We start from the raw sequence: 14,514 nt of genomic DNA on the forward strand, positions 1-14,514 counted from the left end.
ATTCAACTCTATTGGTTTTCCACAAGCATTGAAACACGCTGGTTTAAGTTTAAGCAGGTGGATAAACCTGACAGTTAATTACATAACCAGTGTGTTTAGCATGTAGTGCTTAGTTCAGCTCTTCACTCGTGGATACTCAGCACTTTGCAGGATCAAGCCCTGCATGATCTTGAGGTAGTCAAAAATCTCCAGATCACTAATTTCTTCCCTATTTTAAATAGTTGGGGTTTTTTTAATTTTCTTAGGATGTGCACAAATGCTGTAGCTGTGAACATTCAGTTGCAATACATGTATTATCCTCTTGTATAATAATGGGGTTTTTTTTCACCCTACTTGTTGATCTTTTCATGTTTTGTAGCTTTATAGTTTCCTGTAATAGAATGTTTAAGTCACATTTCATTACAACATGCTCAGTAACATTTCTGTAATTGGTGACACAGTTAATATTGAGTGAGCAGTAATCTTCTTATCCAGTATGCCACTAGAGCTGTTTAATTGGCAACCTTTAAGGAATAATTCTAAACTATGTTTTGTTTATTTGTGCCCACAAAGACACAAGAAACTCTAAACATTTTCCTATATATAAAAGAGAAGTTTTCAGGTTTTTTCCTGCATTTTCAGGTGTGGGAGCCTATGAGTAAGATACATCCATCTGCATGGTCAGTTGATTAAAATTATTGCAGAACTTGTGGTGTTTCTCAATATATTTGGAGGTTCAAGGGGGGCATCCAGCCATCATATATAACCCCTGGAGACAGTACCTCTAATTCATTACTTTTTCTTTTGTTGCAATCAGTTTGAACTCAAATCAACATTGTATAACAAATCAAAATAACCTGCTTGAAGAACTAGATGGTTTTCTGGTATGTTGAAAGATGTTCAACACAATTTTAATGCATTTTAATATCATCAATATAAAGACTCTATCAACGTACACTCTGGTGATGCATTTCTGTTTATGTTTTACAGATAGATTCATTTATGTTAGAAAAGACTTTTGATATCATCAACTTCAACCACAAACCCAACACTCCCAGGTCTAAACACTAAACTATGTTCCTACATGCCATGTCCGCACATCTTTTAAAGACAGGAAATGCAGAATATAAGTCACTGCTTATACCATAGTTCTCAAAAAATGGATGAAAACAAGAAAGAACCATTGAATTAGTACTCTTTTTAAGGAGGAGAGAAAACCTGAACAGCTTTTCATTTGTTGACTCATTGTGTTTTCCCAATAGGTTATAAGCTCAATGAGCTCACTTTCAGAATATTGCCTACCCTCTATCCTGCGCACTTTGTTTGATTGGTATAAGAGGCAGAATGGCATAGAAGATGAATCTCATGAGTACAGACCAAGAACAAGCACTAAATCCAAAAGGTATGGTTTTGAATATGTGTAATTGATAAATTCTAAGGTAAAGTGTGTTACATTTCACCCATCAGTTTTGTGAGGAAGCAGTTGCTTGAAAGCTCTATCATTTTTCTGCTTGTTTCTGCAACTCTCTCCCAGCTTCTTGATGGATGGAATAATTGCGTCTTTCATGTTATGATCCTCATAGTTCAAACATAAAAGTGCTGTTGTAATTGCCTTACAGATGTTTTGGATGCTTTCATATTTAAATACCAGTTTGTATAAACTGTATTTACTCGAGTGATGGTGCAATAATTCTGTGCCACTTGGAAGAATTTTTCTTATATAGCCTTCTGCTTACACATAAAAAAAATACACATATACCTACCCTCAATCTGAAAACCTGAGAATCAGTCAGGGAGTTTTAGCAGCATACCTCTTATAAGTAACAAGGACACAAAAATAATTATGTCAGTAGTTCTTCAGTGATAGGGCAGCAAACTGGTCTTGGTTATATTGAGGTCTGGCAGTATGGTTCAGGTATATTCTTCAAACTTTGAGTTTTTCTAAATACTTCAGTACTACATTTACACACTTCAATGAAACAGCAGGAAAATTAACATTGCTGTTCAGAAATTCTAAGGAATTCTTCACATTGGGATTATATTATAACCCAGCAACTACAAAAGGCAGTAGTTGCTGGAACAGGGGGGTGGGGGCTAGGTTGAGATACCAAGGTAGAAATGAACCTGAATTTGACTCTTTATGTCAGTAGAAGTGGGCAGTATGAAGACACAGTTCATTAATTAGATGTCTGCTTTTGGGTGAGATGAATCCTTGCCTTAAATTGCTTCTTTCTCCCAACTTGTTCCACGACTACCTGCTCATAAATAGCTGTCTTCAGGAACTCCACCCAAAATTTCGTTGGAAGTCAGTTTAGCAGTGAAACAAGACCACACTGTCAATGAGTGGTGTTACAGAAGGAATGTATAACGAGTCCTTTCTCCACTTAATGTAAAACCAAAGGAAACCAAAATGCAAATAACTTGCTTCAACACTGATCAAGTTGCACTCTCAAATGCCTGTTTTATTAAAAACCCATAAGTACAATTGAAATCACTAAAACTCTCAATGTTTGTAAGAATTGTGCCAAATTTAACAAAAATCTCACTGGAATCATGTTAAATGCTTCAAATGGACTGCAGAACTGTTTCTTTAATGTTTAGTTTTGCAAAAAAGTACTGTGTATTTCATGTTATCTTTTCAGTACACTTTTAAACTTTAATCAGTTGATTCAAATGGGTATTTTTTTGGTATTTCTATTGGAAGCTATTCACCTCAGACTTTTATTCCTCTGTGTTGTTCTGTACAAGAAATGTGTTTGAAAAGTTTGACAAGTGTTGCCAAAGTTAAAAAATTAACACTGGGACTTTTTAAGAGATAATACAATTTGGTTGTGAATTCTCCACTGATACTTTTAAGGCATTTGTCAAAATTCATGACAAGTCTAACTATGAATTTGGTAGCACAAAGTTACGTTTGCTTCCAAAGTGTAATTAAGAATGGTCTACATGGTGTCATCAGCAATAAATTTAAATTAAAACGATTTGTTAGAATACAGAATCCACAAGCTTCCTTGTTTTTTTTTTTTTTTTTTATTGTTGTGGATCTTTAACTGGAAGAAAATGAAGGAGGAAATGGATAGGTGATTTATAAGCATTTGAAAGAATATCACAGTCACAAATTAGATTTGGTCTGCTTATCTCAGATTTTAAGAGCATAACATTACTTTCTGAAATGCTGGACTGCAGTTTAAAAGGTAGAACACAATTCCCTGTTATGTGTATTTATGTAATTGAAGAAGGCATATAATATGAATTATGACACTTCTCCAAAATATTGTGTTTCTTGGTTTGATTTTGCAGTGATGAACAGCAGAGGGACTATTTAATGGAGAGAAGAGATCTGGCTATTGATTTTATTTTTTCTTTAGTATTAATAGAAGTTTTGAAACAGGTAGGAGTTCTCAATTGTCCATTAACTAATAAATGATGGAAATTAGCAATGCTACCGAATTTTGGGATTCTTCTTTCTGTTCGCATCTTTAAGATTATAATAAAATCATGAAATACATCCTGCATGCTTCTTCATTGCTGTCTTTCTTGCACCTGTATGATACTTAGCATTCTGTGCTCATACTGACCTTACTTTGCCAAATTTTTGGAGCTAAATCTTCCAAACTAAATAAACATAGAATGGCTGGCCCATTTTAGCTACTTTGTTAGCTACATGCTGTTTTAACTGATATATTTCTGAATGGATGATATCCCTCAGTAATACTAGCACATGTGTACTTGTTATATTTTATTTTATGTTTCCAGATTCCACTTCATCCTGTAATAGACAGTTTGGTAAATGATGTTATTAACTTGGCTTTCAAGCACTTTAAGTACAAAGAAGGGTAAGGCTTTTTTCATGCAAAAATTCTATTAAAATGATACTTTCTAATTTTTGTAATAGTTGTGGTTTAAACAGTATGTTTTCTCAGCTGAGAATTCTTTCTTGTGTCTTGCTAGGTACCTTGGTCCTAACACTGGGAATATGCACATTGTTGCAGATTTGTATGCAGAAGTAATAGGTGTTCTAGCTCAAGCAAAGTAAGAAAAATTCAATATATTGTTTCCTTCATAAATATGACAAAGTCTGCTTGCTTAGCATGTGAACATTCTGATTGTCTCACTTTCTTTAAGTATTCTGTAGGAATAAGTCATTTCAGTTCATTGGCCTTCTATTTATCCAGATGTTCTAGAACATTGGTCTCTAGGGAATCGCAGGCTTTCTGCATCTAGTCCAGTGATACTGAATAAATTCAACTCAACTACAGTAGCATTATTTTTCCTATCTCAGCAATGACGTCTGTAGAAAGCCCAAAGGGCTGAAGAGAGCTATTTTAACTAGCTTTTTTGTAGATGCTATTTTTTCTTTAGCTGGGCAAACCTATAAATGTCTATCCTCCTGCATGGCAACAATGTTAAGGCTGTCTGCAGCTATTTCAGCTCAGAACTTAATGCATCTGCTTCTGAACCCTTCGTCCTTCTTAGAACAGATGACATTAAACATTTTGTGGGTCAGATCTTAAATTTTGAATTTGGAAACAATCAAACTCAGGATCTCATGTACCTCATATAGCATCTCATTGTACACTTAAAGCACAAACTAAGCAGAGGATGACTTTTACTGCCCTGATGTAATGCTGTCTGTCTCCTAGCACTTAGGTGCTGCTGAGGGCGAGTCTCAGCTCTACAAAACCAGTCAGTTTGGCTGATGTGGCTAAAACAGTTTGAGATTCTGGAAATCGTATAAATTTAGCTAAGGTCTTACCTGTGCCTCTAAATTGGTCAAATGCAAGAGGAGAAGTTGCAAAGCTGGATCCGAAGCTTCGTGTTGATTGTCAAAGTTTTGAAGGGCCTTGCTAAGATGTTGCTATCACTGAAGGGCTTCTTCCCGCTAACCTGTTTCTTTCAGTTCACTTGTGTTGTCTATCAGAGGGGATAACAAGAGGTTGCTATGTGCTACACCCACCATGACAATTACAATCTTTCCATTTTGTCTCAAAAAGGACAGGAGGTCCTGTTGGATGCTCTTTCTAGGTGTCATTTTTATGGACAATGTGTCTCCAAAGACACCTTCAATAGATTCGTGGGGAGAACAAAAATTATCACAGAGCCCGCTACCCCAAGTTATTGTAGTTATTAATGCTTAAGTGTTACTGTAATGGCTATTAGGGAAAAAAACCTGAAGGGACAAACTGCTGTATGACTATTTTCAGGGTTATAGTATAAATATTTCCTTTTGAAAATATTACACGTACTTGCAAGATAGCTATCTTCCATCATGGATTTTTGAAAAACATATGAAGGGGTTATTTAAATGACATTGTTTGTTCTTATGTAAAAGGGATGCATGGTAATAAAATAATTTGAAACATGTGGTTATCTAGAAGGACTAAGATCAGGCTGTATGCTTCCTTTTCTCAGTTTATTAGAAGTGAAAGAAAGCTAAACAAAAAAAAAAAATCTATTCAAATACTGAGCAAAATGGTACTTTTATACAACCTAAGTTTTATCTTCTTTAGGTTTTTCCCAATCCATATACCTTACAATACATTTCAAATGAAATGTATGTATTTTTTGAAACTAACCAATCTGAATTCGTAGATTTCCTGCTGTAAAGAAGAAATTTATGGCAGAGCTAAAAGAGTTGCGGCATAAAGAGCAGAGCCCGTATGTAGTTCAAAGCATTATCAGTCTTATAATGGGAATGAAATTCTTTCGCATTAAGATGTATCCTGTGGAGGACTTTGAGGCTTCTCTTCAGTTTATGCAGGTAAAATTCTTAAGTACACAGCTGTGGTTTCCCAGACCTTTCTGAATGGGCTAGCCTTTGTTTTCCATGTAATATTCTAGGAGATTTTCCATATGTCATTCCCACATAAACCTACAGGCAGCTACTTTCTGCTTGTTCTGAGCCCCATACCAGCTTTTCATTAGTCATTTTCATGCACCTCTAGTCCCTAGAGCTCACCCTCCAGCTAGAAGAGGTTTTGTTCTGTAGACCCCAGCCCTTCCACCCCACTATCCCACAGCTGTCCCTTGCCGTGTCTGTGCCTAGCTGTGTCTCCCTAGCTGCTCACTACCTCCAAAGTGGATCTTCCAATACTCACACAGTTGCCAGAAAAGAGAGGAACTTCTTACGGAGGAAACCACTGAGGAACAGACAGAGAATTGATGCAAAAGCTGGACTGAATTTCTTTTGGACATGTTGTCTCCTTCTACCACACCTTCCCCCTGCTTGCTGTAGAGTGCATTCTGTACTCTCCAGGTTTAAAAGTCACTAGTACAGAACATAGTTTGACTGCAATTAATGCTTTAAATTAATAGACTACATAATTTTGTAAAAGGCATGAAATTCATGCCTTTACAAAATTATGTAATCTATTAACAAAATTCAATTATGTAATCTATTTACAAAATTCATGTTTCAGAGTTCTTGCTGGTAATGTTCAATTGGTTTTGTTCCCACCAGCAGGTTTCTTTAGCTTAATCTTTCTATTTCCCTGTTTTTTCTTGGGATCACCCACATGGTTACATGCTTTGCACCCACTCATCCAATAAAATAAATATTTTATATGAACCTCCATGTAAAGTTTAGTGTATTGGTGCTGTAAATGGAGGGAAAAAATCAGTGTTAGATGCCCACAAGTAAGAATTTGACATTGGAATACAAATATTTAGGCATACAGGCACACTGAGCTTTTTCTTTCAAGTCCTGAACAGGATGCACATTCTGTTTCAGCTTTGCAATATATTCTAAACCATATTTAATTGTATACTTAAGGCATATTTAACAACACAGGAACAGGTAATTTTTTTCCTACTTTACTCTTAATTATGCAAACACATTCTAGTATCTGTCAACTTAGTTTAAGTTATCAAGAGCTGGCAAAATACCAAAGTAATGTATGTTGAGTGCACTTGACTTGATGAGTGAATGGGGTTGTGCCTCAGCTTTATCCAGTGTTCACTACTATTAAAATTTGTGGTAAAAATCCTGTACAGTAAAACTGAAATTTCGATCTCTACCTTCCCCCGCTACATGAATTCTTCTGTTTACTACTCTGCATCATAAGATGAACTTGTGCGTGTGGGAAAACCTCGATTGCTCAGTTTGGTGAAGTACATTTCAACTCTTTGGGCAGTTTGTCTGTTTGAGTATCTCCATGCAGTGTTTCACCTAAAACCTCTGTCACACAGTGCTGCTGGAGTAGAGAGAGGTGCTTTCAAACGGTCAGCTAATTTCAGGAGTGAGCTCCAGAAGAGCCTGTCTTCCCCCAAGGAGTGCAGAAGCACCTCAGGAAACCTGGCTGGACTGACTGAAGCCATGTGTTGTCTAATCCTGTTAGCCCACGGGAAAAAAATATGCATGATCTGAGGTTTAAACTGCTCTGCATGACTGTGAAGGAAAAATGGTCAGTGGGGACCTTCCTTGTGCAGTCAGGGGCTGTTTGGGCCTTGAACCCAGAGAAAAACTAACTGGGGCAATAGGATTTGTCATCCTCAGAGAAGCTGTACACACAAGTGGGTGGATGCTTATCTCCCCTCCCTCACTTCCTGAGCAACACAGCTGTCTGGAGAGTAGTTCGCTGCATGTTTAGGACGCAGTCTGTTTTTATTTTTTTCTTAATCCCCAGATGCAGGCTGGAAATTGTCCTCACATAGCACAATTCCATATTGACCCTCAATATGCAACGAATCCTAGCAATGAAATTCATCCAAAAATATTTACAATAACATTGTTCATTGCCCTGTGTGTCTTAACCAGAGAATTACATTTCTTTTCTGGCTATTGTGTGAAGCACTCCATGTTGACTATTAGTTTTGCTCCTGAAGATACACAGAGGGCATGAGGTCAGCCCCTGAGTCCAACTCAATTTCCAGTCCAAAACACCACCAGGCACAGCTGGAGTCAGTGGAGACTTTCTGGATTAGAGTAACAGCTCCTTGATCTTGACTTATGTCCTGCTTTCTGCTTGCTGCAAAATGCAGATTTAGAAGTTAAGAGGCAAATGTTTTCAGTGGGATTTGCAGGATAAAAATAGTCACTGACATGTGATTCACATTCAGCAAACATTCAGAGGTCTTTATTCCAACTGATATGCAATTTATGTTTCTTGTATTTTTTTTTTTTTTAATTTAGGAATGTGCACATTATTTCCTTGAAGTTAAAGACAAAGATATCAAGCATGCACTGGCAGGACTGTTTGTTGAAATTCTTGTCCCCGTAGCTGCTGTAAGTTTATTTTTGATGTTGTTTGCATAATACTTTAAAATTAGATAAAACAGCTTTTGAAATATTTTTTTTTTACTGACATCAAATTTTATTTCAGGCTGTTAAAAATGAAGTGAATGTCCCCTGTCTGAGGAACTTTGTTGAAAGCCTGTATGACACAACGCTTGAACTTTCATCACGAAAGAAGCACTCATTGGTTAGTAACTCTAAGAAGCAGAGGTTAAAATTTATTGTTACAAATAGTTCTGAGCAAGACCCTTGGGAAATTGCAAAATGTTTTATTTGGATTTGGCTATAACCAATACATTTCTGTTTGCAGGGAAGATTATTGTGTTTCCAGAAAATAACTGTACTTATTTTACTGATAATATAATCTGAATTAGTCTGAATCAAATATGTTGTCAGCTTCTGGTTCTGTTTATTAAATGGTTAGGTTTTCTCATAGTTGTTATGTGTAAACATTAGGAGAAGAGGAGAAAGAATAGAGTTCACTTCTTGTCAAGCGAGAACAAATGAGGCATGTGGGAACAACGCTTTCATGGGGCTTAAATAATACACTGTAGGAAGGAAAAAATTTATAACACATGCCCTTTTAAATCCATAACTTGGCTACTGTGTAGCTCCCTATTTCATTTTTTTTCATGTGAGATGAACTGTGGCACTGCAGTGTATTTTTGGAATCGTGAGTTGATCTGCATTAAATGAGGATCTGAGTCAGTTTGATGCTGGCTGCCTTAAGCAGTCTGTCTCTCCAACTGGGTCAGCGCCTGTCAGCAGTGTGGCATCAGCTAATCCATTTTGAAGTCTTGTTCCTTTTAAGTAAAAAAAGTTTGTCATTTGTCCTCCCTGATTCTAGGGGAAAGTCAAAAAGGCTTCCCTGTTTCCAGTACTTTCGGCAAACGGCGGTCGCTGGCACTAGCGAAACTGCTGGGAGGACTGCAGGAGTGTGCTGGAGCTCTCTGCCTCTTACAGCATTCCCAGGGGACAGTCAGAGCATCCCCTGGGGTGCACTCCTGATCCAGTTTGAATTAGTGGGAGGCTTGAGATGGATTTCTGATTTCACTCTGCTGGCGTTCGTGTGGCTCTGTTCCACTCTACTGAGTTAATAAAACATTGCTGGAACTGCACAGGGTAGAGCTTTTTTTGAACAGTTTTTACATTAAATAGAACTTCCCAAACTGTGACCATACTTGCCAAAATCAATACTACATTCTTGAGAAAGGATTGCACAGCTGGGCCTTTGCATTTGATTGCTTGTCTACACATACCACACTGGAGGCTACATAGTTAAAAGTGACAAAATTGAATAGATTCTTGTGAGGGTGTGATTAGAAATACAAACATTGCGAGGAGGAGGAGGAGGGGAAAGGCAAACAGTTGACAGAAATAGCTGCAGTGCATATTTCCAGACTTCCAGGAAGAAAGCACACTCCTTAAAGTCCAAACTGGACCAAGATCAGTGTTTGGTGAATCCATGCACTCACTGTTGAGACAGGATGGGGGAAGTCATCCTGCTTCATTTTCTATCTAAAACTACCTCGTATGAGCTAGTCATTAAGGCTCTCTTGGTAGTGCATGGAGAGAATTAGGAAATTCCAGGAGATGGTTTCTCTTCCCTCCTAAGGATCTTCCTTAGGATGGGCTGTAATGCCCTTGGAATGTTACTAAACTCTGTGATCCAATCAAGTACTCAACTGAATAGTAATAAAGTCTTCTGTGAGAAGACTTCTCCTGTCCCATATGTATTTTGGAGATGAAGATTATAAAACTTAAAATTAATGTACATTTGCCATTTGCTCAAGAAATTCACCTAGATATGGACGGTTTTGTTACATGTTACTGGAACAGAAACTGAGATTTAGAATGTGTTTATAATTTGAGCTGTAAGTGAAGTTAGAATTTAGACATAATTTTTTAAATAATTAATCCTAAAGTGAACGTTACCTTATTTTTTAATAACAGCTTTTATGTCCTGACTGGATTTATTAACATTACAACTGAAACCTTAGTCTTCTTGAAATAGCAGAGTCAGTTTCCAAATCATTAGGTGCATTTTAGCTTATTTTTTAGTGTATCATTTACAAGTGTTAAAGTAAGTGTTGACAAAGAGACTGGGTTCCGGTATATCAACTTCTGTGTTCTGCTTTGCTTCGGTTTTTTTTTTTTTCACTTCACAAGCTGTAACTCCCAGCAGATCCAGGCATTCCCTGTATTTTAACACAATCCTTTGACATGTCTCGTGGTAAATATTGTGACTGCAGATTTTGAGGAGTAATAGTCATCTGATTCACAAGTGCCAACAATCTCTGTGGGTCCTGTTGTTATAATAATAAAGTTTAGTTATTTCCATGCCTTTATTTCTCAGTAAACTGGCAGAACTTAGCCCTGAGAGTCTGTAAAATTGTGCCCTATCTTACACTGCTGTGAGCGCACGTGGTTGGTTTTAGTTCATCCTTGAAAGGTATCAGCTTTAGAGAAGGCTCCTTTTAGACAGTACTGCTTGCTAATGTGTTTGTGTTGGCTAACTTGTATTGCACAAAACGGAGGGGTTAGAACTTCAAGTTTACAGTAGCTCCATTAAGTTAGTTTTGTGTTGTGTAGACATGCAAATAACCCTTTATCGACATCCCTTTCCTTTTTAGGCTTTGTACCCCTTGGTGACGTGCCTGCTTTGTGTCAGTCAGAAGCAGTTCTTTTTAAACAGATGGCATATTTTCCTCAACAACTGCCTTTCCAATCTCAAGGTTAGTATCTCTTGGTCTTAATATTGTATTCAGAGTTCAGTATGCACTGTTGATCTGTTGCATAGCCTTTTTAGGTAAATGTGCTGAGTTATTGCTATTATCTGATTCCATACATTACTTTATTCCTGACACTACAAGTTCTTTAGCTGTGCAGGTTTTTTCAATAGCAAAAAAGTATTCTTGGGCCTAGTTTGAGTTTCTACTGTTCCTCTGACTCAAGCCAAGACTGAGTCAAACACCTGCAAAAAAACCCAGAAAAAATTGCTGATGGAAGTTAATAGGTTGAGTGACATACCAAAAATGAGCTAGTAGTAACTTGCTTTTTTCACCCAAGCATTGGAAACAAAGAACCTGTTATTGCTTTTTCAAAATGAAACTACTTGTAAAACACTGATTCCATTGCTTGTTTCACTTGTGTTAACTGTTTGCATTACAAAAACCCTAAACAGTTTCAAGCTTTTTCCTCCATGTAGCCCTTCTTATTCCCTTACCAGATGTTAGATCTTTGAGGTTTAAGGTTAGTTGTCCACTGCAATCTGCTGTGGTTCCCAGGCTGCATGTGGTGTTCAATGCACACGGGCTAGTTATCATTGCTGCTCCTCCACGTGCCTTTTACTTTTGCAATAACTCCTGTCCTGTGCCATGCTAAATCTGCAGCCCTGTGAAAGGATGGTCCTGTGCCCACCTGAAAAGGACAATATAAGAAACACAGTACAGTGATTAGAGCAAATGAAGGGCCTCCCTACTGTGTCTTGATGAACCAGTGGTTAGGAGGCTTCTGCTAACAGCAGACTTTAAACTTCATACAGACTTCACATTTCAGCCACTTTCTCAGCTCAGTGGCAAATATCTGTTCTCCAAAAGCTGAGTTCTCAAGCTTATCAAAAAGTTATATATTACATCCTTTTTTGCTGTTGCTTTCTGGTCATGCTTTCTCTCTGTCTTAGTGAAACAATTTGTCTTGACTCTCTTCATATGGATCCTGCTGTTAGAATAGCTCTTCAGAATGTTGTCTGCCTAAAAATTTCTTTCTGCCAGTCCTTGAATACCTAACCTGCAGTGAGGATTCATTAGAATTTTACTTGCAAAGAGATTCAGAAAATAACATTGTTGTTATTGAAACTAATTTTGTGGGGTTTTATGCAATTGTGCAAGCTTCACAAAAGGCAAAGACAGATGGGAATACATATTTTTCTGAAAATTGAGGAGATCCTGACAAATTATTTGAAACCATCAGAGAAAATATAAGAAAAGTTGGTCCTATCTTACTGATTGAAAATAAAATTGGAATTAATCCTGCAACCTGTAATTCATTGATATATGCTTCAATTTATAGGGCTCTCAGATTAATGTGGTGGAACTACTTTGGGGAGAAAGTAAGGTAGCTGAATATATGGCTAAAGTAAGAGAGTGGTTGGCCACTCTATCCCAGTACAGAGAAAGAGATGCCCCAACCATTGAAACAATCTTTTCACCAGACAGGCTGACACCTCAGAACCCAAGCCAAACTCACACAGCTGGAGGAAAAGCTGGAAATCCATCTGTTAGAGGGAGAGTTGTGCACACCAACACCATGAGCTTGGACAGATCTCCCTCATGAACGTGCCCTAAATGTCCCTGGATGTATCTTGGGCTTTTTATCACCTTCCTCTTAATCCTCTCTCTGCCATGCAGCTTACTGATCTGACAAAAAACTGGTCTACTATTTTTTGAAAACTCCAATGATACTGGTCTCAGCCCTTTTCTCCTCCCTCTTTCTCAATGGCCCTCTCAGCTAAATACCTCATCACGGGGCTGTTTGGACATTTGTTGACAGATAGCTTCCTCCTCTGCTATACAGTCTCTCAGCCACAGCCTGCTGTTTTCTTGAAAGCTTTGGAATAAGAGTAAATTTTGATAAACGTACTTCATCACCTATTGAAGAAATAAAATTCTTGGGTCTGAATTGTACAAGGACTGACGTGATTGTAACGGATTAAAAATGGAGTGGAAGTAAACAGGTTAATAAACAAATTAAAGGTTAATAAACAAATTGATTGTAACTGATTTTATTATTTTAAAGTCCTGCAGAGAATAATATGCCAAGTAAACTTTGGCATTCCTTTTTCTACTTATTCCAAACATGTGTTACAACCATTGTATGCTGCTATAATAAACAAAAAATTTTATTCAGTTTTCTGTCCATATAAAATTTTATTGCATAAAATGTATTGTCAAGGAGTTGAATGGAAATTGGGGCCCAAAACCAGTGTTTCTGTTCCTAAGCTTGTGGCAGATGCCACATTTAAAATTGAAGTTGTCTCCCATATCACTGGCAAATTGTCTTCCCATCATTTTGGAGGACCCAGACCCATACACATTCAGGAATTTCTGATGGCATCAGTTGCAGTTTCTTTGATCAAACCTCAGTCTTTGATCTGTGGCTCAACATTTGCCTGCCAAAAATATCTCAGATTTTTGCTGTGGAGATTTGCCCTGTGGGCCAGGCAAACCTTATCTCAGGTCAAAGTGTACAGGACTCCTGCAAAGTTTAACCCAGAAGATGGCTCAACATGTGGGAGACCATCTGATTGGACTGCACTTACTTGTTTCTTACAACTGCCACAGAAACAGAATACTGCATATGACTGAAGAGACTCAAAGACAATCCTGTACTAGTTTCTAAAAATAAACAGCAATCCAGACAGATAAACCAATTCAGTCCAGCTGATAGCAGATGCCATGTTAATTAGGCCTCCCTAAGCATCCACTGATTTTTGTCCTTCCACTCTTGAGTATGTGTGGCACATTCTTTTATCTGTTCTTTGTACCAAGCCTCCACCATAGGGCAACAGCTTTTGAATTTTCTAATCTACTGAATAGGAGCTTTTCTTTTCATAGTCAAATTGTGGGGTTTTCAAACAGAGATTTTAAATTGTAACATGTATCTAATGTAACTAACTTGATACTTGGGTTTTTCAACAACTTTAGTAATAACAGAAGCAGGTTGGATGCATGAGCATCCTACAGCTACAGGGATGGAGCTCTGAGCAGTTGTGAGGCTCTATTTTTTTGTAGTTTCATTATCAAAATGCTGAACATTGGCATCCATTAAGTGTAAAACTTCCTTGCTAATTTGTACCTGAAGTTTTTCTTATGTGAAAAACTTATGTATTTCTTATATATTTCTCTAGAATAAGGACCCAAAAATGGCTCGAGTTGCACTGGAATCTCTGTACAGACTACTGTGGGTTTACATGATCAGAATTAAATGTGAAAGCAACACAGCTACTCAAAGGTAAAGGGCTTTATTTGTAATGAAAATCCATTGTAGAGTGGATGTTGCAAGTGAAGAGGTTTTATATTCTCCTGAATTCCTTCAAACTGTACCTATTTCTGTTGTGAAATAAGCAACTCAACTGTACACAACAAAATATTACCTCTTGTGGCACTGTCAGTTATTCTGTCACCTATGAAAATTGCTGTATAAAGTGTTTCTGCTTTTAGAAAAATTAGAAGTAACTCCTTGTTCAGTGTAAATTAAAAATACTTTTGTAGTGGCCATTGACTGGTTAATTTACTTTTAAT

The 14,514-nt window shown here is 37.3% G+C and overlaps 1 protein-coding gene across 7 annotated transcripts in view; it reads left to right on the forward strand.

The window, feature by feature from the left end:
• FRY (FRY microtubule binding protein) overlaps positions 1-14,514 on the forward strand; it is a 223,289-nt gene that overhangs the window by 116,287 nt on the left and 92,488 nt on the right. For all 7 annotated transcript variants that reach the window (XM_059838832.1, XM_059838834.1, XM_059838831.1 and 4 more), the window contains 9 exons: positions 1,242-1,381; positions 3,280-3,370; positions 3,736-3,815; positions 3,931-4,011; positions 5,572-5,740; positions 8,111-8,203; positions 8,301-8,399; positions 10,846-10,947; positions 14,121-14,224. In XM_059838832.1, coding sequence (XP_059694815.1) covers positions 1,242-1,381; positions 3,280-3,370; positions 3,736-3,815; positions 3,931-4,011; positions 5,572-5,740; positions 8,111-8,203; positions 8,301-8,399; positions 10,846-10,947; positions 14,121-14,224 — 959 coding nt within the window. The remainder of the gene's footprint in view (positions 1-1,241; positions 1,382-3,279; positions 3,371-3,735; positions 3,816-3,930; positions 4,012-5,571; positions 5,741-8,110; positions 8,204-8,300; positions 8,400-10,845; positions 10,948-14,120; positions 14,225-14,514) is intronic.

The sequence above is a fragment of the Haemorhous mexicanus genome, chromosome 2, assembly GCF_027477595.1.
Source record: "Haemorhous mexicanus isolate bHaeMex1 chromosome 2, bHaeMex1.pri, whole genome shotgun sequence".
Lineage (NCBI taxonomy): Eukaryota > Metazoa > Chordata > Aves > Passeriformes > Fringillidae > Haemorhous > Haemorhous mexicanus.